This window comes from Ochotona princeps, chromosome 21 (genome assembly GCF_030435755.1).
Source record: "Ochotona princeps isolate mOchPri1 chromosome 21, mOchPri1.hap1, whole genome shotgun sequence".
Classification (NCBI taxonomy): Eukaryota; Metazoa; Chordata; class Mammalia; order Lagomorpha; family Ochotonidae; genus Ochotona; species Ochotona princeps.
In genome coordinates, this window is record NC_080852.1 from 15616259 (window position 1) to 15640768 (window position 24510).

General features: G+C 41.4%; 1 protein-coding gene across 1 annotated transcript; it reads right to left on the reverse strand.

The window, feature by feature from the left end:
* Window positions 1-1008: 1008 nt before the first annotated feature.
* Window positions 1009-18218, reverse strand: SNTN (sentan, cilia apical structure protein). The gene is made up of 4 exons (XM_058678400.1): window positions 18109-18218; window positions 15612-15646; window positions 4948-5087; window positions 1009-1167 (listed from the first exon to the last, which is right to left on the reverse strand). The coding sequence occupies exons 1-4, from the start codon at window positions 18216-18218 to the stop codon at window positions 1009-1011; spliced, it is 444 nt and encodes a 147-aa protein (XP_058534383.1).
* Between the last annotated feature and the right edge of the window lie 6292 nt (window positions 18219-24510).

Sequence of the window (24510 nt, forward strand, 5' to 3'; positions counted from 1 at the left end):
GAGCAATGGCCCCTGCAGGAGCTCTTGACTGCCCTTCAGTGTCAGCTGAACTGCCTCACCGAGAACTCCTGCCCCAGGCCTGTGTGAATAAGTCTGTCTTTGGGATATGATCATTTATAAATGAGCTGTAACTGTTGCCTCCCAGGATCTGTATTAGCAGGAACCTGGAGTCATGGTTTAGACAAGGCTGCAACATGGGCACTTTAATATAGGACACAGATGTCTTAACTGTAATCCCAGATTCCTGTTCCAGGGTACAGCTTCTTGTAGATCATCATCTCCTGTTGTTGGTTAAATCATGGTCAGAGGTTGCAAAGATACTGGATTTAAGTCATGTTTAATCAGACATAATTCTCTGCAGATCTGAGAGTTTGACAAATGCACACAGACCTACGTCTGTCACCACAATCAGCGCAGAAGACAGTTGCATACCCTGAAAGGTTTCCATGTGCCCCTTTGTGGACAAGCCCACTTTGCTAGGCCTAGAACCGCTGAATTGTTTCATTGCCTTTCAGGGACACAGCAGGTGATCATCTTTTTTAGGATCCTATAACCCTTATCAAAATTATAATTTCTCTGTATGTGTGTTTGATTAAAACATTGTTTAATGTTCACTACTTCCACTAGGTTTTACCAAGCATGTCTGAGAAAAGGGAAGGAGTAGCCAGTTCATGATTGTATCTTCAGCAGGTCCATCAAACAGAGGCTCAACAAATACCATTCAGTGAGCATATGAATGGATGCTCTAGTCAGCAATTGCCATTATTGTTTCAGCATAAGCAATTTAGTATTCTGTGGTATCACATCCACCATTTGGTAATGTGTTGGGAGATCATATGTTCAAACATTCCTGAAGAGCAAAGCAGATGTTATGTTGGGTTTGAATATTAGCAATCAAAATTATCACGAGTGTATGATATGCAGATTCAAGTACTCAAAAATAAGATGGAAAAAAAATCTTTTGACAATGTCTTTTGCTTATTTTATAACTATATCCTTAAAGCTGCTCTATTTCATGGTTTTTACACTCCATATATTTTGTAGTAAATCTGACATGACAGTGATGCTCAAGAGTAAGATCATGAAGTCCTCAAAGTCAAGTTTATTTTCTGTTTGCTCATCAAGTTCAGCAAGGATTTCTCTGTATTTGTACTTGGTTTCTTGTCCCTGTGAAAATAAAAAATAAATGAAAACTCAATATGTTATGTCAACCTGTACTTAAATATAACAAGCAATAATACATTTATTATTTTAATTTTAAAAATGAATGATAATTATACATGTTCATAGACTGCAGTATGATGCTTCAATACATGTATGTCATACGTAGTGATCAAAACAACATCATTAACATCTCCTCAGTTTTGCTCTGTGACTGGAGGTGTGGAGCTTCTTGTGTCTATTTGTTCAGACAATATGTACCAGATGCCAGCAGTACTACAAGCTCAACATGGTCTTAAAGCTGCTAATGGGTTGTCTCACTTAACCTTCACAGTGACCACACTGAACCTGTTCTGTCATCTTCACTATGCAGTGCAGCATCAAAGAGCCCAGGAAGAATTAATGGGCTTGTCCAAATTTAGCCGATGTTTATGTGGACCCAAATAGTCTTGTCTGTCTGATTCTGCAGTTAACTGCTAAGCTATCCTGCATGTCTTTCAACATGGATAATGTTGTGTTTTCCAATTTTTAAAATATAATCTTTTTGTTATGGGAGGTAGTTGCGATTTTTTCACCTGAACCATAGTATTATCTAGGAATATGGAATAAATTATGTTAAAAGAAAGCATGCCTCGGATTATTCAAAGATTCAAAGTTCAGCATTTAGTTTACTCATAAATTAAATCTAAGTTCATAGTCCTTATAAATAGATTGAAGGAGAAACATTTGAACAGTACCTAAGTGGAGACACTTTCCCATTTCGAACTCAGCTTGTGAACTAACTTCCCTGGCAACATTCAAAAGGCTGATGTTTTGGTTCACTAGTATGCAGAGCTGTGTTTGGATGTTGTTCAGCCCCAAATCTCATGCATGTGCTAGCTGTGAAAGCCATCATAGCCACGGCAAAGCTGTTTTAGTAGCGATGGTTCATTCCTCTTACAAGCTTGGATTCTGTCTTGTTTTCCTTGGCTGCTCCTCCTCAGTAGTTCAGCCATTTCCTGGGGGCACAGGGAGTTCTCCAGCTCCTCCCTAGATAGCTAGAATCACTTCACTAACTGGATGATGGTGCATTGTCAGTTCCAGGGTCACCGATAGGTGGAGCTCTTTCTTCCGCTATTGTAAAAGCACAGAACCAGCTGAGCTCTGGTCTTCTGGCACATAGCCAGCTCTTCTTGTATCTTCTTCTTCTTCTTCTTTTTTTTTTTTTTAAAGATTTATTATTATTTGAAAGCCGGATATACAGAGAGGAAGATCTTTCATCCGATGTTTCACTCCCCAAGTGAGCTGCAACGGGCCAAAGCGCGCCAATCCGAAGCCAGGAACCTGGAACCTCTTCCGGGTCTCCCACGTGGGTGCAGGGTCCCAAAGCTTTGGGCCATCCTCAACTGCTTTCCCAGGCCACAGGCAGGGAGCTGGATGGGAAGTGGAGCTGCTGGGATTAGAACCGGCGCCCATATGGGATCCCGGGGCGTTCAAAGCGAGGACTTTAGCCACTAGGCCACGCCGCCGGGCCCTCTTCTTGTATCTTCTAAGAACTTCCTTTAGGTGCTAGTTTTATGAGGGCTGACATTAAAAAGTACATTTAGGCTCATGAGAAGGGGAGGGTCTTCCCAGTTCAGACTCAAGCCTCAGTCGAAAGACATAGCTCAGTTTCTGAAGAGCTCTCCATGGGGATTTAGGAGAAAGCCCAGTTAGGAGTGAAGTGGCCTCTGTCACCCAGGGATGCTCACAGAGTGGCATGGCAGCGATTCAACACCACGTGTTTACTAAGTGAAGCTAAACATCACAAGTGATCCTGAGAATGTCCTAAGGAAGGTGAACTCTCCCCCTTGAACTTCGTGAAATTATGATTTTGGTGCCTGTCATCATCTCACACAGGGAACAGGATGGCATGGAGGCCTAGGTGTGCAGCCACAGACATTCCAAGATAGCTGCTTTGCTTGGGTTTAGCCTACACTCAGGGACGTGAAGGTGAATGTAATTCTACTGACTTGGGGTAGTAGGTTGTATGCAGATGACAGATCCATTCCGTCCTGTTGTCATCTGTGTTACTTGTGGAGCGTTCTTTCACAGAGGACAGAGCCTTTTCTCTCTGGCATATGCTGTTCCCTCTGGCTTCTGATGCAGGCTAAGATACAGCGTTTATTTACACCCTTTTTATAGGGCCTCTCCCTGCCTCCAGACTTTTTATCTCTTGTCAAATTCTGCCTGATGCTTATGGATGGAAATAATTTCAAGGTTGATGTGGTGATGTAACTGGTTGATCTAATCCTCCAGCTGCAGTACTAGTATCCCATATAATTGCTGGTTCAGGACCTAGCTGCTCTACGTCCCAATCCAGCTCCCTGGCCATAGCTTGGGAAAGCAGTGGAGAATGGCCCAAGTCCATGGGACCCTATAACCATGTGGGAGAACCAGAAGAACGCTCTTGAATCCTGGCTTTGGATCAGCTCAGCTATGGCTGGTGCAGCTATTTGAGGAGTGAACCAGTGGGTAGAAGATCACTTCCTATGTCTCCTCTGCTCCCTTCTGCCCCACAACTCTGCTTTCTTGTTAAATAAACAAATATTTTAAAAGTACCTTCTTCAAGAATGTTCTTAAAGTATAGTACATTTAATGTATTTAGAAATAAAAATTGTGAAGAGCTGGCATTGTGGTGTCACCAGAAAGCTGCCGCCTACGATACTGGCATCCTGTATTGGCATTGGTTTGTGTCTTGGCTTCTTCATTTCTGATCCAAATTCCCTCTAATGGAAAGCAGCAGAAGATGGCCCAAGTGCTTGGACCCCTGCTACCCTAGTGTGAGACCCAGAAGAAGCTCCTGGTTCCTGGCTGTAACAACTGTCTAGAGAAGGAATCAGTGGATGGAAAATCTCCTCTCTCTCAGTCTTACTCTCTCTCTTCCTCATTATCTCTCTGTAGTTTGACTTTGAAATAAACAAATCTTACAAAACAAGAAAACAAAGCATAAAAGACAAATGGAAACAACTTTTATTCAGTTTTCCAAAGAGAAATAACTTTTTTGAATATTGCTTTCCAATCATTTCTTTTGTATCATAGTATATTCACAAAAAAAGTAACCATCAATGATTATAGTCACAGTTGTCCCTGGTAAGTGACCTCTTATATGACAATATACCCCTGTATGTGTGTATGTGTATATGTGTGACTAAATGTATGGAATAGTTATCTTTTGAAAATCTCAGAACACCCAGAGACTATCTCTTAGTTTTTTTTCTTGCTCTACTCATCAGTAAATATTGGCAACTTGGAGCTTGTGTGAGATCTACTTTTCTTTCATGTTTTCCCCAGGTTACAATTTCCCAAAGCCTAAAATATGCTGGTGGTAGAATGTAATCCAATTTTAGGTGATGTATGTAAGAATAGTGAAATAAGAATGGATAGTCATATATCTATTTTTTACTATCATCTCTAAATTTTACCAGTTGATTTTTACTTTTAGAAGGGTAACAGAGTGTCCTTATAAAATATATAAGTGTAGAAGAAAATGTGAAGAAAAGGTTCCAAGAAAACAATAATTCAGGGGATAGGCAGATGTGGTGAAAATAATGAATGTGGCATTCAAGTAAATGGAGCTTGAGAAATACACTTCTAGGTGGGTTAGGTTCCTGCCTTTAGGTCAGTGGCATTTATAGACTCAGTAGGTGTTCAATAGACATTTGTCAAATGGAGCTACGGGACAGGAGTGGAGAAGCAGAGTTTTGGTTCTTGGGGCCAGCCATTGTGGTGTGACTCCTTTTACTTCAAGCATGTCAGTTCTCTTACCTCTATGAAATTGCTGAATTGGGTTTGTAGCAGATTTTTAGCAGTAGCTTTTCCAAGTTTACCATCAGGGTCGGAAGAGTTTTTGAAAACCAGAGCAGCAGTGGCAATGGATTTTTCCAGTTCTGAGCCCTTCTTTAGAGCTGTGAGAAAAGAAACACGCATAGATTACATTCTGGATTAGAATTAATTCTTCCTTAGGGGCCATTACTCTGGCACCATGAATTAAGCCCCTACTTGAATCCAGCATCTCGTACTGCGATGCTAGCTTGAGTTCCAGTGGCTCCAGCATTGGTTTAGCATCCTGTTAATGTGCTTTGGAAGGCAGCAGAAGGTCTGAGTATTTGAGTTCCCAAGTGTTTGGGTTCCTACCACCGATATGGAAATCCTGGATGAAGTTCCAGGCGTTTGGCTTCTGACTGACCCAGTATAGGCTTTTCCGGGTATTTACAGAGTGTCTTGCACATGAATGATATGGATCTAACTCTTTGATCTGTCACCTCCTGCCTCCTGGGGGTGCATCAGCTGGAAGCTGGACTTTGAAGCAGGCTTGGTGTAGAACCCTGAACTTAGATAAGAGGCATCCCAAGCTGCCAGTTACCTGTGTGCTAATGTTTTCCTCTTTAATTTATTTCTTGATCAGACACGGCATTTACCTAGGTCAGTATGATAAAGGAGAATGATAAGACAAGTGCTGTCTGGTTTGTGACCTTACACAGTGATCTACCATTGATTTCTCTGATTTAAGTTCCTTGGACATGTAGAACTATAGTCCTGTGCTTTGTATTCTCTTATATAGGCTAGAATTTACAGTCTGCAGTCCTTAAATGTTTATTCTTCCCCCGACTGCCTTTTTAAAAAGTTATATGCCCAGTGACCAACACAAATGGTACAGAATAGGTGCTCCTGCATGCTATTGAGTGAACAAATGAAGGAGAAGAAAGGAAGACAAAATATTACATGTTTTAACCTGGCAAATGTACAACAACCATAGGTTCAAAGGATGATCAACAGACAGAGCAATTTTCATTTACTGTGCGCCTGGTACTTCTTTAAGGAGATCAACACACTGAGAGGACAGAAACAGCTGTGGTCTCCTCCCTCAACCTGAGGAGAAACAAGGAATAATCAGAAGTGAATGTATGTGTGCATATATAAATGCATATTCATGCTTCTTGAGATTTGATTATTTTTCTCTCTGCATAAGTTATATATATATATATACATATATATATATATTTCAACTTGTGATATACATCGTGAAGAAGGTACAAATATAGAAAATTACTTTTTTCTTGCCAGATTTGGGAATAAAACAATGTAGGTAATCTTGAATAACTCTAGGAATAGACTAAAATCGGAGCCCGGTGCAGTAGCCTAGCGGCTGAAGTCCTTGCCTTGCATGTGTCGGAATCCCATATGGCCGTCAGTTTGTGTCCGAGCTGCTCCTCTTCCCTTCCAGCTCCTTGCTTGTGGCCTGGGAAGGCAATGGAGGACGACCCAAAGCCTTGGGACCCTGAACCTGCTTGGGAGACCCAGAAGAAGCTCCTGGCTTTAGATGGCACGGCTCCAGCTGTTGCAGCCACTTGGAGAGTAAACTTTCTCTCTGTATCTCCTCTCTGTAAATCTGACTTTCCAATAAAAATAAAATAAATCTTAGGAAAGGAATGGGCTATAATCTAGGCTAAGACCAACAGGGTGAAGAGCCAGACTTCAGGGTGGGATTTGGGTTTTTGTGAGGATTCTGGGCTCAGGTAGCAGCACCTTGGAAGGGTTGGGTCAGGAGGGGCCTGGCACTGTGGAGGAGATGCAGGAAGGCAGTCATACCTGCAGTTGAAAGCGGGATGATGGGCCTTTGACTAGGAAAGGCAGGCAGGGGCTAGATCATGTGAGACTTACAAGGTGTGCAGAAGTATCTGGATTTGTATGTTGAGTTTAAGCATGTGATTTTGTGTGAAGGGACAAGAGTCAAGAAGAATGAGTGAAGGGAGAGGGTGTGTGGATCTCCTTCCTTTGACAGTATCTCTGAGTATGGCCTTCATGGAATTATGATGTGACACTTAAAAATACATTGATTTATTTTAATTTGTTTCAACTTTGAAAGGCATAGAGACCAAGAGATCTTCTGTTCACTGGTTTACTCACCAAATGCCTGACCCTGGACTGGAGTCAGACCAAAGTAAACAAGCTGGAACTCCATCTGGGTCTTTCCCATTACTTGCAGGGACCTAAGCTTCCATGTTCTGCTTTCAAGGGTGCACACTGGTAGGAAGCTGCATCTGAAGTGGAGATGCTGGGATGCAAACCAGGTACTTCAGTATTGAATACAGGCATCTTCAGGGTGACCTGCACCTGCCCCAGATGTGATCATTTTTCTGTATACAAACACCTTCTGAAGCAGGTTGATTATAGTCCTTATGTTGGCATCTCTCCCTATTGCAGAAGGAAGTATGTGTCCCCTCCACACCCCAAATGCCTTGTCAGCTTCCGTTTGTTCTGGAGCTTAAACCATTCAGAATTTTCAGTCTTGCACAAGAGAATGCTTTTATTTACCTCTCAGGAGTTCCCACTGAGCTGCTCAGCTGCTGTAAGCTAAAGCAAGTCAAGAACATAAGTGGAAGTGGCAATCTGATAGAGTTGTCATTTATCTAGCATCTGCTATGTGCTGGATTCTTGGTATACATTGCATATTCAATCCTCATAACATCATAGGATTTTTTATGTGATATTAAAACTGTGCGTATATTTCAAAAAATGTTGCACCCAAACTGATCTTTCAATTACGTTTTCCAAAAAGTTTCTAAAATCATACTGTTATGTAAAATATTATTATGTTTTTTTTTTTTAATTACAAAGTCAGATATACAGAGAGAGGAGGAGAGACAGAGAGAAAGATCTTCCATCCGATGATTCACTCCCCAAGTGAGCCGCAATGGGCCGATGCGCGCCGATCCGATGCCAGGAACCTCTTCCGGGTCTCCCACGCGGGTGCAGTGTCCCAATGTATTGGGCCGTCCTCGACTGCCTTCCCAGGCCACAAGCAGGGAGCTGGATGGGAAGTGGAGCTGCCGGGATTAGAACCAGCGCCCATATGGGATCCCGGGGCGTTCGAGGCGAGGACTTTAGCCGCTAGGCCACGCCGCCGGGCCCAAATATTATTATGTTGTCAACAAAAATTTACTTATTGCAAAGACGGAGCAATAGAAAGAGGGGAGGGGAAGGTAAGAGAAAGGGTGAGAGAAAAGGAGAAGGGTAGTGTGTGTTTGTGTGAGAGAGAGAGAGAGAGAGAGAGAGAAAGGAAGGAAGAGGGAGAGAGAGACAGGGAGGGAGGGAGGAAGGAGTAGATTACACGCCTTGGTTTTACTTCCCAAGTGGCTGCAGCAGTCAGCTTGACTGGGATCCAGGAATTCCATCCAAGTCTTTCATATGAGTGACAGGGACCCAAGTACTTGGGCCATCTTTTGCTTTCTCAGATGTACTTGGAGCGAGCAGAATTGGAAACAGAATAGCCAAGACTGGAATTAACACAGCTTAACCTACTCTGGCAGCATACTTGCCCCAAACTGTGTTGTGTTTTTTGATTCTGCATTTGCAGATAATTACAGATTTACACGAAGTTGCAAAGGTGTCTCACATAGACTTCACCCAGGTTCCCTCAGTGGTAGTGCCTTGCATGGCTTTAGCGCAACAGCGGAGTCAGTTAATAGGCATTGGCACAAGCCACAGAACCTCTCGATTTTATCAGTTATTTCTCCACGGGTTGTATGTGTGTATAGAATTCTGCATGATTTCATTCAGTATGCAATTTGATAACATTAGGCAAAAGTGTTCTGTCAATACAAGCCTACTTCCTGTTACCCCTTTATAGCCATGGCTTATCCTTTGGCCCTTCATCACTAATTACTGCCAATCACTATTCTGCTCATCTTAATAGTGATGCAGTTTTATGAACATTATATTAATGGGGTTCTGAACCTATGTGATTGGCATTCCTCCCCCCCCACGCCTCAAACACACTCAGCATGATTCCTGGGATTCATCCGAGTTTTTGCCTGTGTCAGTAGTTGCTTTTCATGGCTAAAGTAACATTTCAGGATATCAATGTTCTGGTATATCAATATCTGGTATATTTGACTGGACAAGCTGCTAATGGTTTTTGGGTATTACAAATAACATGACTATGAACATTTGTGTCCAATTTATTGTTACATAATATATTTTTTTAAAGATTTATTTTATTTTTATTACAAAGTCAGATCTACTGAGAGGAGGAGAGATAGAGAGGAAGTGGAGCTGCCGGGATTAGAACCAGCGGCCATATGGGATCAAGGTGAGGACCTTAGCCACTAGGCCACGTTGCCGAGCCCTGTTACATAATATTTTGCATCCCTGAAAGAAATGCCTTAGAGGAGAATTGACAAGTCATACAAGTCTCTTTCTGTTTTTTTCGGTAGGTAAATCACTTTACAGTTCCATCAGCAGTGCATGGGTGTTGCAGTTTTAATCCCACATTTGCCAGTTTTTGTTGATATCAGTTTTTGAAGTTTAGCCATTGTGATAGATGTATAGTTAAAAGTTTCTGTGTTTTTAATTTGTGTTTCCTGATGTCTAATGATGCTGAGCATAATTTCATGTAGTTCATTACTACTTGACATCCTACTTGATAAAACATCCGCTTTGATCTTTTCATGGTTTATGCCCATCTTCTAATTGAATTTTAAAAACATTCTGATATTTAGAGCTTCCTATTTATTCAGATATTAGTTCTTTGAAGATTAAGGAGTCTGAAAGTTTTCTTTCCCATTCTGTAAATGATTGTTTTAACCTCTTACTAGATTTTTTCTGTGGAGAAAAATTTCTAATTTTGATGAAGTCTAATTTATCATTTTTTTCTTTTTAGGGAAAGGTTTTGTTCTGTGTTTTTCCCTAACAATTTTATATTTTATGTTGCATATTTAAATCTCTGATCAATTTGAGGGATTTTTGGATTAATATGTAGAATTTAAGTTAAAGTTTATTTTATTTTTAAATTTATTTATGATAGATAAGATATTGCTGCAGCACCAAATGTTATAACATATCCTTCTATGTTAAATTGCCTTTGCGCATATATCCAAAATCAGCAAGAATATATGCATGATCCTGTTTCTGGCCCTGTTCTCTCTCATTGATCTATATGTCTGTTCCTCTGCCAATGCCACACAGCCTTGATTACTTTAATTACACATAAAACCATAGCATTGAGGTGTGATCTTGCCTTTTCTTTTTTCAAACATTTTTGGGTTATTTCAGGGCCTACCTATTTTCATGTGAAAGTTAGAATCAGCTTTTCCACCTGCAAAAATTGTTGCTGGTATGTTGATAGGAATTCCATTATGCCCATGGAACAATTTGGGACTAGTTGATGTCGTCTCTATTGATTCTTCCAATGCAGGGACACAATGTTTCTCCATCATTTTACCAATTTGAAAAGATAAAGAAAGGGTATGATGCTACTGAGGATGCACTATTTATAAGAGGCAGAGCTTACATTGGAAATGTTAATAACATAAGCCTCATGAAGATGGGATTTCTTTTGCCTGTCTTGTTTTCTGTGAATTCTCAATAATTATGATAATGCCTACCACACGGGAAACACTTAATAAATATCTGTTAATAGATGACTGCACAACCTATGTGCTGTACTTCTTACTCCTTAATTGCTTCCTTCATTTCCAATTCTCACACTTATGTTAATTTTTAGCTTATAATTTGCCTGCTTGTCTGTGAGCAACTTGTTTCATCCTAAAACTCCAGCCTCGCAGAATGCTCTGTTTGGTTCTCTTTTTCCCTCCATCCTTAGTTTTTCCTTCTGTCCACCTCTGCTACACTCAGGAGTTAGGACTGAGGGTTTCTTCAATTGCCTAATATTTTACTACACATCAGGATGCAAAGAGATGGTTATATTCCTTTTAGCTAATCATCTGCCTTTTAAGGAGTATGTGTGGTTGAAGGGGTGGTAAGCTGTGCTTCAGTCACTTTCCATTTTTTTAGGAAGATTTATTTATTTTTTTTATTGGAAAGGCAGATATACAGAAGGAAGAGTCAGAGAGGAAGATCTTCTGTCTGGTGATTCACTCCCCAAGAAGCCACAATGGCTGGAGGTGAGCCAATCTGAAACCAGGAGCCAGGAGCTTCTTCTGGGTCTCCCAAGTGGGTGCAGGGTCCCAAAGCTTTGGGCCTCCCTCCACTGCCTTCCCAGGGCACAAGTGGGGAGCTGGATGGGAAGTGCGTCTGCCAGGATTAGAATTGGTACCCGTATAGGATCCCCTGGCTCATTCAAGGTGAGGACTTTAGCTACTTCGCTACTATGCTGGGCCCTAGTTTCCATTTTGAACCATGATACTGTGGAACATAATGACCTGAAAAATGAATTTTGTGGCAGGTGTTTGGTGTAGCAGTTAAGGTTGGGTACCCACATCTGTTATTAGAATGTCTGGGCTTGAGTACTAGCACTGCTTCTGATTCAAGCTTCCTGCCAGTGCGCACTGATTAGTGCGGCAGATGCTGGCTCAAGTAACTATATGCTTGTTACCATGTGGGAAATCAGAACTGACTTCCAGACATGTAACTTTCACCTTGCCTAATCTTGATTTTTTTTTTGGCATTTGGGAGGTGCACGAATAAATGGTAGATCTTACTCTGTGTATTCATCTCTGTCTTTCAAAATGGATGGATAGATGAACAAATAAAATAATTTTAAGAAAAAGATGATTTGCTGGCTGCATACCAGATTCCTTTCAAACATCTTATTCAATGCTTTGTAAAATACAGATGTGTAGATACTATTTTAAGTTTACAACATTGTTAGCTAATTCACAGAGGACTGGTACCTCTTTAGATTGTGTTGCTCGAAAGTCTCAAAGGAAGGACATAAAAGTCCCTGTGAAATCAAAGCACATAGGAAGATTGTCCACGTTAGAGTATCTCCTTGTGTAGGCATGTCCAGAGTGGTTGTGGAATCTAGCCATTTTCCAATCCTCTGTTGAATTCAGATCTTCAAATTTGACCACTCTGAAAGGGACTCCATCTGGGCTAGCTGACTTCTCAACCTTCTCCTCCATCTTTTCTAAAAACAGACCTCAGCATCACTTCTCACCAACGATAACATCACATATGGTCACGATAAAGACAGAACTAGAAAATATTAAAAATAAAGCCAATAAGGAGCTCTGTTTATCCTAACAACACTGATGATATTTTGCAAGACTTTATAGTTTCCCATTATTGTGATTTGGTTCCTTCCCTAATAAACCTAGCAGGCTGTCTCATAAATCCTTTTCTGTCTGCTCCCAGAGTAATGACCAGGATGGGAAAGCATATTCTAAAGGGATGCATGTGATTAAAAATACAAGAGATTATTGTTTCTCTTTTGCATCTGGAATGGAGATAGCAGGGAGGTCATTAATCTAGGCCACTCTGTGTTATCCCCAGCTGCTGTTCCCTAGCTTGTTTCTCACCTCTGCTGCCATTGAATTGTTGGTGCACTCAACAAGTATTTGTCAACTAGTATTGATTGCCAGACCCTATGCTAGTTCTGGATATTGAACAACGGATAACAGCAAAAGAGCAGTCCCTGACTTTGTGCTTGACATCTGGAGGCTGACAGAAATAAGCAACTATGGAGTTTATACTCTGCTCTGCGGTTCCTCATGGGATGGATGTGCATGATTCAACTCATTCAAATGCCAGTTCTGTGAGATAGCTGTATCTTCCCTACTTTGTAGATGAGGAAGCTGACCCCAGTTGTGTCATATATTCAGTGTTAGACAACCAGTTTCATTCCTCGCTCTGTTTGACAGTCCTCTTGGTGTTATTTCTTGGGCAATGGATTCTGTGGGCTTCTTTCCTAAACCCCTAGATGAGGTCATTTACTCTTATTTGGCTTCTCTTGTTCTGTAACCTTTTCATAGCCCTCATATCGAAGCACACTATTTAAATGTCTAAATTATCTTTTAGAGAAATGCTTTCAAAAATAAACACAATATGAGCCATAATGATAATTTTAAATGTTCTGACAGCCTCATTAAAAGTAAAAAGAAAATAAATTTTAATAATGCATTTCACTGAATACAGACATATTGTCATTTCAGTGTATAATAATGTAAACAAATTATTGAAATAGTTTATGCTTTCTCCCGCTAAATCTCTTAAATTCTGGACATCTCAATTCCAGCTCACTGTGATTACATTGAAATGATCTGTAGCTACTGCAGTGGACAGCATAGCTCTAAAACATATTTCCCTAAGGGGAGTGACAAGACCTGATTTATGTGTGCATTCATTTCCGGCTCCTAATGCTTTGCCAAGTCCAGTATGCATATGCTGATCTGAGATGACTTGGATTTCAAAATTGTTCTTGCTCTTTCTGCTTACCTACCCAGGGACATAAAACACTAAATATTAATCACTTGGGTTAGTGAGTTGATAACACTTTGGTGTTATATAAATACCACTCTGACTTTATACAGCAGAGCATTAGAATCACTTGTATTTAGAACTTTTCCTAACATTAGTTATCTTTGTGAATGAAGAAATGAATATATATGCACTTGCCCAGGTTCACATTGGTGATTATGGTAGAGCCAAAAATTAGATCCTCATTCTACTTTCTAGGCTAATAATTTTCCCATTAGTGTAATATTTTTTCAAACTTTTCCACAGGAAAAATATCCTGGTTATTTTAGGCAACTATATATTCACCCAAGATCCCTGTTGTTTCAATAATCAGTAGAGAAAATGTGGGTTCATATCGATTTCTTTTCTTTTTAAACATCTGTTTGTTTCAAAGGCGTAATGATAGAGTATGTGTATGTGTTTATGTATGTGTCTATGAGAGAGAGAAAGAAAGGAAAGGAGGGAGGGAGGGAGGGAGAGAAATCTGTATTTCATTTGCAAGTTTGTACTTCAAATGGGCAAAATGTCCAGAGCTGGGTCAGGCAGAAGTCTGGGGCCAGGAACATTATCTGGTTCTTCCCCGTGGGTAACATGAAGCCAAGTACTTGGCTCATCATTTGCTGCCTCCCAGGCACATTAGCAGGAAGCTGAATCAGAAGTTTGAATTTGATTTTGGTCATTCTAAGAGAGTATTCACTCTCCCCAGTCAACAGCTGAACCTACAGTGCCACAACATCTACCTGCATATTGATTTCTAGTTTGTGACCTCCCATGTCTGATTTCAGTGAGTAATATCTAAAATTGCTTACTATTGAACGAGTTACATTATGAGAGAAGGAAGCATGGCTTCTTAAGCTGCAGGAGTCCATGGGTCTGGTGTTAGGAGTGGAATGTGTGTACGGGAGGGTGGGCAGTGGTAGTGATAGTTACAGTCTCCTCTCAACCTCCTGGAGGAAGAAACTGTGGTAAAAGTATGATGAAACACTTTCAAGAGTGCATCAAATTGCATTATTTTTTAAAATTTTGCTTATTTGGGGAAGAATAGGCTAGGGGAGGACAGGTAGATAGGAAGAAAAAGAAAGGAAGGAAGGAAGGAAGGAAGGAAGGAAGGAAGGAAGAGAGGAAGAGAGGAAGAGAGGAAGAGAGAAAGAAAGAAAGAAAAAGAAAGAAAGAAAGAAAGAAAGGAAGAAAGAAAGAAAGAAAGAAAGAAAGAAAGAAAGAAAGAAAGAAAGAAAGAATTTACACCACTGTTTCGTTATTCAAATGCCTGCAAAGGACTAGGACTGAGTTGAGGCCAAAGCTGGTCTTCCTTGTGGGTGGTAGGATCAGACCACTTGAGCCATCATTGATGCCTCCCAGGATGTGAATGAATAGAAAACTAATGTTAGGAACCAGATGTGTGATTTTTAACCCCAGTTTTCCAATGTAGGGTATGAGCATCTTACCTGTGAAACTACATGCCTGTTCTTAATTGTGCAAAATTTTGAAATGGAAATCATTGGTTTGTTGCATTGTGGAGGGTAAAAATAATACTTTTATCTAGATAGAAATTTATTTAAATAAAAATATAAAGACTCTGTTCTGAAGTTAACCAGCCTCCCAGAAAGAAAAACAGCTATAGCTTAATAATGCCCAGCCATGGTTGTGGCCCTGGAAATGTGTGAAGTCATGTATTTTGGAATAAGATCATGGTTCAAGTATAGGAGAGATTTTCCCCCCCTTGCATTGGTATTTCCATGGCAATGCTGCTGGTTCTGAAGACATTTTATCAAAGCAATGAAGTTCTTAGAGTAAATAATTCTGCTCTGAGAGCTGGCCATGCTGTGTTCTCTCCTAATGAATAGAAGCCCTTGGAGTTTATCATGTGCTGAGTGCTGCTGAACAGCCATTGAGTCTTATCCTCATGATCTTTCTATGAGCGTCCTGAGCATGTTGACCCTGGAGAAGTAACTGGACATTGTGGAATGAACTGAACTAGGAGTCAAGGGGATCTATGGTTCACCTTAGCTTTGCTTTTAATGCAGTGTTTTTCTTTTGTTTTTTGGGGGCAAGATAGTTTGATCTCTAGAGCTCGGTTCTCAATTCTTTCCAAAGGATATCATGAATGTTTGATGACTTATGTACAAGTTCTGTTGTACTCCAGCATTCTGCCATATCCTATTATGTTTAACCTTTGATATTCTGTCATAGTAGAGCAGAAACACACATATTCCCATTGCTCCATGCCTTACCTTTTATTGAAGTGAGTTGTTTGGATATTGAAATGCTGCCAAAAAAATGAAAGAAATATAATGATTCTGGGAGTTTGGGTACTGACATCAGCAACCACAGCAGAGTGATAAAATGATTCAAAAATATTAAAAAAATAAACTTCTGGGCTGGCTTTGATACAGCCAGTTAAGCTGCTTGCTGCAGTATCAGCATCTCATATGGGTGTAGGTTCCAGTCCAGGCTTCTCCACTTCCCATACAGCTCCTTATTAATGACCTGGAAAAGCAGTGAAGGATGGTCCGAGTGCCCCAGTTGGGCTCCTACAACCATGTGGAGACCAGGAAGAAGCTCCTGGCTTCTGCCAGGCCTAGCAAAATTGCCAATTTGGGAGTGAATCAGCAGATGGAAGACCTTTTTCTTTCTATCTCTTCCATTCAGTGTAACTCTGCCTTTCAAATACATAGAATGGACTTTTTTTTAAAATAAACTTCCACAGAGTATTGTGGTGGAACAACCATTTGTGTGCTAGAATTCCTTGTGCCCTTACCATGTAATATAGAAGTACTTGACCATGGCTGGCTAGATAGCGCACATGTCCAGTCTTTCCTGGCATTATGTAGGGAAAGAAGCAGAAGTGAAGTGAACACCTCCTTTGTAATACTTTCATGCGCTTTCTCTTTTCCATTTGACTAAGGTGGGGCTCATTAGGAAGATGTTGGAAGCTAAACATTGGAAGTGACAGGGCTCCCACTGATGTGTGACAGTAATTGGCTGCATGGTGCAAACATCAGCTCTGCTTGGGATTGTCACCTGAAGCAGGAAGAAAACCTTGTCCTGTTAAACTCCGAGATTTTGAGGTTGGTTTGTGCTAATTCCTCAGTCTGCTTAACCAGAAATCTAGGTACTAGCTGGCAGGTGGGTTAGGCATCAGGGAATGACAGAGACACGTTCTTGGCCTCTTGGGGCTTAGAGTCTAGTGCAGAAGACATGTATATGAGGTAGAAGACAGGTGTTAGAGTCTAGTGTAGAAGACAGGTATAAACAGGTAATCCCATAAAGAGTAATGCCAGAGCAGCTAGGGAGAGCAGAGAAAGAGGAACTTTATCTGCTGTTACTGTAATGGCATTTCCCTGAGCCTAATGAGTCAGTACATGCAGGAGGAAGAATATTTTTTAAAGATTTATTTTATTTTTATTTGGAAGGCCAGGTTACAGAGAGATAGAAAGGGAGAGAGAGAGAGAGAGAGAGAGAGAAAGAGAGAGAGAGAGAATTTTAAGCATAGGGAAGAACATGTGTTGCAGTTCTGATGGAGGTGAAGGTATGACGTGACTGAAAAATCAAAAAGGGTTTGCAGAGTAGCTGGAACCTTGGCAAAGGCTGAAGTTAAGAGCGAGGGGCAGAAGGTGTTGAACCTTGGAAACTTCATGAAAGATTTTAGTTGTTGTGTCAAGGGTCATAGGAATGACATCATCAGATATCCACTTGGGGAAGTTATTTCACCTGCTGTATCAGAAATGGATCAGAAAGAGGCCACACTGAAGATAGAAAAGTGAATTTTGCTTCCTTATAAACAGAAAAGCAAACTTAGACTCTTCAGTCTGCGATGGCTGGAATTGTTTTTGAGGAGAGCCAATAAGAGCAAGAGGACTTGGTCACACCCTTGACAACTCCTGAAGACAAATTCTTGGCTACAGGTCCTGGTTTCAGCATCAACTGGTAAAGGAATCATTGCCTTGGAGGCCTTTACTTTTTTCACTTGTCAAATAAGGAGATTAGGCTCTGTTGTATTTTGGGCCCTTTATGACCTTCTTGGTAACATTTTATTGATCTTCTAAGCCTCTGTGCTGTCAATTTCTCCTTCATAGGATAAACAGATGTGCCCTCTTGCCTTTTCGTACCAGGTGCCCTTATGATCTCAGACATGTTGTTTTTTTTTATAGCTGTGACTAACTTTCTGAAACCTCCATTAGTCTCTGCAGCCTGTAAGAAGCAAGAATTAGGCCTCTTATCTTTATATCTCCTGTTCCTTGCCTAGCAAAAAACTTAGCACTTGTTAGGTGTCAAAAACAGCAACACTGAACAACAACAACAACAACAAAAAGCCCCACTTTTAAACGAACTCAAGGTTTTTTTTTAAGTGGGATTACAAAAAAAGAACATTTTTTTCATTTCTTAGATCTCATTTCACATACTTAGATAATATAAAATAATTTCTCACTTTCATGGATATTTCAAAAGAATGTCGAATACCACCCAAGCATCAGTAATTTTGATCCAGAAACATTTCTCAAAAGGCAATCGAAGATGTTTGTATTAATTGCATTATCCTTTCAGTTTGCAGTCAAAGATGGAGGTTGGTTCTCTTTGCTTTTCCAATTCAATTTAAAGCTGTATTAGGAGTGGGTAATAGGCACAACAATTGCAATTTCTTACCTATCAAACTACTGACATGAGATCTTTGAGTGTACACCAGCAGCTTAAATGAAACTTGAAAGAGAAGGAGCAACTGGCACTGACCTTTTTGGCATCTTCCTGGATGCTGCAGTGGATGTTGCAGGTACAGAAGGACTGGACTGTCCTCCTAAGTGGAGTGCTTGGTCCTGAGTACTGTGCATGCAGCCACCCATACTCTGGTCTCTTGTATGTGTGCCTCTGATAACAAACAGTTACTTGGCTACTGTTACTGTTGTCGTTCACTCCATGACAACTCGGCAATGGCATTTTCACAAGAACTTTCCCCCTGTGCTATTCATGCCTTCAATTCATGCATTCAGTATTTGAGTTTCTGCTGTGGGCCAGGGTATGTGTCAGGACACAACAACGAACAAAATTCAACACAGATCTTGATGTACAGGGAGTTTCATGGGACATTAATGAAATATTCACAGAAGAAGTCACTGCTTCACCATGCAGGACTGATGCCTGAGGCTGGCATCAGTGAGATTTCCCTGGGGAAGAGTGCTTGATGGTGAGTAGGAGTGAGCTAGGTGAAAGAGCGAGGCATCATTACAGTGGGCAGGGGGAATTACTCCTAGAAAAAGCCCTGTGAGGCATGGGGGTGGGAGGGTGGAGAGAGAGGGGGTGGGAGTTATGGCTATCAGGAGGGGCTAGCAGAAGGCCATGGTGCCTGGATCAAAGGAGTCAAGAGACTCTGTGGCTTAGTCAGAGTTTGGAAAGGAGGCATGCTGGCTAGATTATGCAGGAACTAGTAGGCCATGGCTTAACATAATCACTCTATGTCTAAAGGGTGGAAAATTATATATGGCTTTTAAGCCCAGAGGTTAATGGCTGAAGCAAGGAGGTTGGATTTATATTTTGGAGCACTCATCCCAGTGTCAGTGTGAGTAATGTGTTAAAGAGTGAACATGGTAAATGCTGGAAGACCGTAGAGGTGGCAATTTCACTCTTGGTGGCTTAGCATTCTTTCTATTAAAAACTGGGAGATGTATCAATCCAATTAAATGTGTCGGATCAGGGATGATATGTCCCATAATTGCTTATGTCATAGGGGAGCTGATGGGTGGGAGGAGATGAAAATCTCAATAGAAGGTAAGAACGGTCATTATTCAGGCTAGGGGTTGGATCCAGGGACACTGCTGTCTTATTGCTACAATACTGGTCACTGTTCTACCATCAGTCTGACCAGCTCTTGTGGTCATTGCATGTTTCTCTTGATAACCTTCATTTTTCTCTTTTTCTAACTCTTCACCGATTTCCTCATCCTGTATTTTTTTTAAATTTCAGTTTGTAGCAGAGAGAACACATGGTTGTTTCATTGATGGTCATTTCCCATTCTGGTTAGAGTTTTCGTGGCTTGTCCATTGCATGTACTCTTCAAGTGGCAACTCTAAGTCCATCTCACTCAAGGTGAAAGCTAGAGCTGGTGTCCTGAGAAAGAGACATTAGACAGATTTCCTGGAAGCTGGGTTTTTTTTAAAACAGCGCCAGGTCCAGAATCTGGATTTTTAATAAGAATTCCACGTATGGGCTGTGTGATTCTGACACTGCCACTTGTTATATTACCTTGGATAAGATCTTTGAAAGTGGGGCCTGGCGCGGTGGCCTAGCGGCTAAAGTCCTTGCCTTGAAAGCCCCGGGATCCCATATGGGCGCCAGTTCTAATCTCAGCAGCCCTACTTCCCATCCAGCTCCCTGCCTGTGGCCTGGGAAAGCAGTCGAGGACGGCCCAAAGCCTTGGGACCCTGCACTCGCGTGGGAGACCTGGAAGAGCGCCTGACTCCTGGCTTCGAATTAGCTCAGTACCAGCCATTGCACTCAGTTGGGGAGTGAATCATCGGACGGAAGATCTTCCTCTCTGTCTCTCCTCCTCTCTGTATATCTGACTTTGCAATAAAAATAAAAATAAATCTTTAAAAAAAGATCTTTGAAAGTGGTAAAACGTACTTCTCATCTACATTTTTGGAGAAGCACTCAGCTCAGGTGTGATACATGGAAAGCAATCAATAAGTCATAGTCATGGAGAAGATCATGTTAGAACCGCGATGTCAGAGTCCTGGAAGGACACACAGACCCAACTCAAATGGCAGTGGAGTCACTCCTGAAGTGATTCCTAGTGGGTACCTAGGAAAGTCAGCACAGGTGGTAAGACTTGCTGTGATGCGTGGCAGTGGGAAGCCATTACCCACTTTGATCCCAAGGAGCGAAGAGAGCGCTTGCTCTGTGGAGGCCAGTACGAGCTTCTTCTAGGAGAAGCAGTGGCTAGAGGGAGACCCCAAAACTACTAAAAAGGAGGGTGAGGCAGAGAAGTGGGAAAGGAGCATGCTGTGCTCTGAGACCCCTGCTCTGAGATAACTCCTTTTGGCTCAGCCAATCAAGAAAGCAACAACAAAGTAGGTTAGGGTATGGGGCTGCAGGAATCAGCTTCTTGGGACAAAGAAGGGCAGAGAAGAACAAGGACGAGAGGGGCAAACAAATGGACAAGAAACCATCTGGGAATTGGAAGGCCTTTTTTGATAATAGAATTTTTTTTTAAGATTTATTTTTATTGGAAAGTTAGAGGAGGAGAGACAGAGAGGAAGATCTTCCCTCCAATGATTCACTCTCCACGTGGCTGCAACAGCTGTGCTGATTTGAAGCCAGGAGCCTCCTCCAAGTCTCCTGCGCGGGTGCAGGGTCCCAAGGCTTTGGGCCGTCCTTGACTGCTTTCCCAGGCCACAAGCAGGGAACTGGATGGGAAGTGGGGCTGCCGGGTTAGAACCAGCGCCCATATGGAATCCTGGTACTTGCAAGGCGAAGACTTCAGCTGCTAGGCTACCACATAGGGCCCAGATTTTTAAATCTATTTAAAATGTGTAAAATTTTAATTAGCGTTTAACAGTTTTAGTGTGGTTTGTAGGCACACTTTTAAGGATGTGGTGATATTCTCTTCCTCCTCCCTTCTCTTCCTCTCCTTCCCCTCTCTCCTGCCCTCCTTCCGTCTGCCTTTTTTTCCCCTTAGTTTCTGAAATAACACATTTTAAATATTCTAGTACAAAGGGATAATACTTCACCGAATAAGAAGTTTAACAAGTAAAAAGCAGAAAGACTCTAGGTTGGTGGGAACTATGGACAACAGCTACAAACAATAATCGAGAGGAAAAATGACCATTTCACCTTTATACGGTGAATCAGAATTGATTTAGTGCTGGCATTTTCAGAAAGCTTCATGGGGTTCTCCAGACATTTCAGGTGATAAGGCACAATATATTTTTTAAAGATTTACTTATTTTTATTGGAAAGGCAGATATGCAGAGAGGAGGAAGTAACGGCTGGAGCTAAGCCAATTCAAAGCCAGGAGCCAGGAGCCTCCTCCGGGTCTCCAACGCGGGTGCAGGGTCCCAAAGCTTTGTGCTTTCCTCGACTGCTTTCCCAGGCCACAGGCAGGGAGCTGGATGGGAAGTGAGGCCACTGAGATTAGAACTGGCACCCATATGGGATCCCGACACGTTCAAAGCGAGGACCTTAACCGCTATGCTATTGCGCTGGGCCCATGGCACTATTTTTTTGTGATACTAAAATCTTACAGCATCCCAGATGCTATAGGCTATTCGCACACAGTTTCAAACTATACAAGCAAAGCATTCTAAAACACCCCCAAAACAACCTGGCCCTTTGGCAATGTGAGGACAGTGCTTTAGATATCAGTTTAGAGAAAGACAAATTTGTGGGTGGCATACCAGAGGGCTGCACTTAAGGCTTAATTAGTTAAGAGAATGAGAAAGAACTGCTGTGGCAGGTGTGCTCCGACACGTGCGTCCTCTGCTGTACTTCCTCTTCAGCCAAATTCATTAGCGGTTGTTACGAGTGAGAGTGTAAGGGATTTTGCTTTGGGTGAAAGGTTTGACTTATGATCTTTTTCTACTACAAAGTTCTTACAGCATCTACAAGTTCGGTATTGTGAGTTGACTAGGATTTCGCAGCTCCAGACTAACGCAGCTGTTGAAGTTCACATGTCTTGATGGTTTACTGATTAAGGCTGGGGTCTTGGGCTAATGATTGGAACCTGAGAGGAGAGGCTGCTGGGCGGTCTTTTGCATCGTGGAGCGGGGCGTGGCCTTAGAGGGTGGAGCTCTGGAGAGGTTTGTGTATTTCAGTCGAGTCGTGGCTGGGTTTTCTGTCTCCGAATGCAACGCCGCCTGGTCACTGCTGCCTCATCCACCATAACCAGGCTACACCCAGATGCCGTATTACTGCGACACCGATGCTGTGGTCCTCCAAACCGTAAGCTGAAAGGAGTCCTTTCTTTCCCCAGGAGGCTCCCGTCGGATGTTTTTGTTAAAGTCATGAAATTTGGACTAATACACTCAGCTGCGAATTTTTGAGAGTCACAGAACCCCTAGGAATATTAATGAAAAGCTTTTCATATGTGTCTGTTTTCCTGCCTGAAAACTAGTAGATTCTTGACAGGGCCTTTGAAAGGGCTACTAGGTTGGACATTTTGTGACCATTTACCGCACGGCAAGTACCTGAATATGTGGACTCTGAGTTAGTGAACGTGGTTGTTAACATTTATGCATTTAGCAGATAGTATGGTGCTAGGTATTTGAGAAATGTTTCCTTTGGTCCTCAGTAATCATTAGAAGCAAGCGTTGTCCTAGTTGAAAAATGAAGAAATTGAAACTTGATGGAGTTAAGTTACTTGTCCAAAACCCTATGGCTAACAAATACATGAGCCTAGATCTGTTGCATTTGAATCTCAGTGCTCCTTTTACCAGCCTCGTGCAGCCCCTTCCTGTACCACGTGATCAGTAAAGTTAGGGCTGTGATTCTTGTATCCTCAACCAACCCATTACAGCAACTCTCTAGAAACCTTAAAAGAAATCTGAATAGAATTTTCTAACCCAAATTAGCCTCTTCTCTTGCTCGATATTGGCAGAGCATGTTTTAGCTTTGAGGCAGCACCTCTGTCTCATATTTACAATCAGTTACAATTTGCCTTCTCGCCTCAGTAGACTGAGAACATGTGAAAATAATAAGTGTTGATCAGAAAACTCGAGAGTATCAGATGTCATGGGCACTTCACATGTACCTTCTCACTGAGTGCTTCCACTGCTTTTTGGTGAGCAGGTTTGCAGATTAGTAAGAAAACTGTGTTTCTGACTGCACATGCCAAGCTGTTCCTTGTCTTGTCATCAGGGACCACAGCTTCTTCATCTGTGATTCTTGTGTTCAGGGTCTAGTGGTTACTCAGGAAGTGTTGGAGATTGGGCACCTAATGAAAGCGTGTGACTCAGAGTCTAGATGTGATAGTCATTGGAAAAGCGGGTTTGTGTCTGTTGGGGCATACACATAGTGTCCAGTGCTGTCTCCCTAAGAATGAAATAGAATCCCCCATGAGAGGTTACCTTGTTAAGTGATGACAAAGTTGCAAGATGTAATGTTTGAGGGAATTCTTGACTATATAAATCATTCTTTATGTCTTATTATTCAACTAATGAATATTTGGAGTGTTATGAATTAGAGCTTTTATTAAAATTTTCTGCAATTTTTGTTTATGTACTAGTTTCTATTTGGTATATGTTCAGATGTGGAATGCTCAATAATAGGGTAGGTGATGTCTAAATTTCTAGAAATTTTCAAATAGTCTTTTGAAGACCTTCTATTTGCCAATCTTTTGGAGCTTGACTCGTCTATCACAGTGTCGTTTTCTTCCTGTTAATCATGTGGATGACTAATGACAGTGAGGACCTTATCCTGTGCTTGTTGAACAATGGTTATATTCTGCTGGACACTTCACAGAAAAAAAGAACAAGTTACTGATACATGCAACAATATGAATAAACGTGAAGACATTGTGTTGCAGGAAAATTTCAGACAGAGTATTCATGCAGGATTAATTTTCTTGAAGTAAACTAATGGGAACAGAAGTTAAAATAGTGGTTGCCACTGAAAAGATCATTTGCTGTAAAGTAGTATAAGGGATTTTCTGGAAAAATGAGATACTTTGATACCGGATCTTGGAGGTAGTCATATGGATGTAGCCATCTACAAACTGAATCTCAGTAATGTTTGTTAATTTTTTTCCAAGTGAATTCATTTAAAGAATGCAGTTAACAAGCTTAAATGACCAATAGGAGGCTTCCATCGAAGAAGTACATATATAAACATTGATCATAGCAAACACCTCTGTGATTTCCCAACTAAGGAAAGAATACTGCTTCCTCCTTGCTTACTCGAGCTCTCCTCTTCTTGAGTACCATCCTTTGCTTCCTCAAGGCAAGAATACACCTTTGTCTTGGGAACTTAATTCTCTAGCTAAGTATGGACTTAACTCTATTAGTAAAGATGCCTCTTTCCTATGTAATGGAACTTGATAGAAATAATTTAGTTTTTGAGTTCTTGGATTCTGTTGCCACAAATTCTGTTAAATCAACTGCAAAATTAGGCTTGGGGCGTTGGGGCATGGTATTGATTTTTCTT

Bases quoted from the DNA above. Each gene is read 5' to 3' on its own strand.
- SNTN (XM_058678400.1), bottom strand. From the start codon at position 18,218: ATGGGTGGCTGCATGCACAGTACTCAGGACCAAGCACTCCACTTAGGA. The intron at 5,088-15,611 runs GTAAGGCATGGA...CTTTTCTCACAG, and splicing joins ACAACTCACTTCAATAAAAG to CTCTAAAGAAGGGCTCAGAA. The intron at 1,168-4,947 runs GTAAGAGAACTG...TTATTTTCACAG, and splicing joins AATTCAGCAATTTCATAGAG to GGACAAGAAACCAAGTACAA.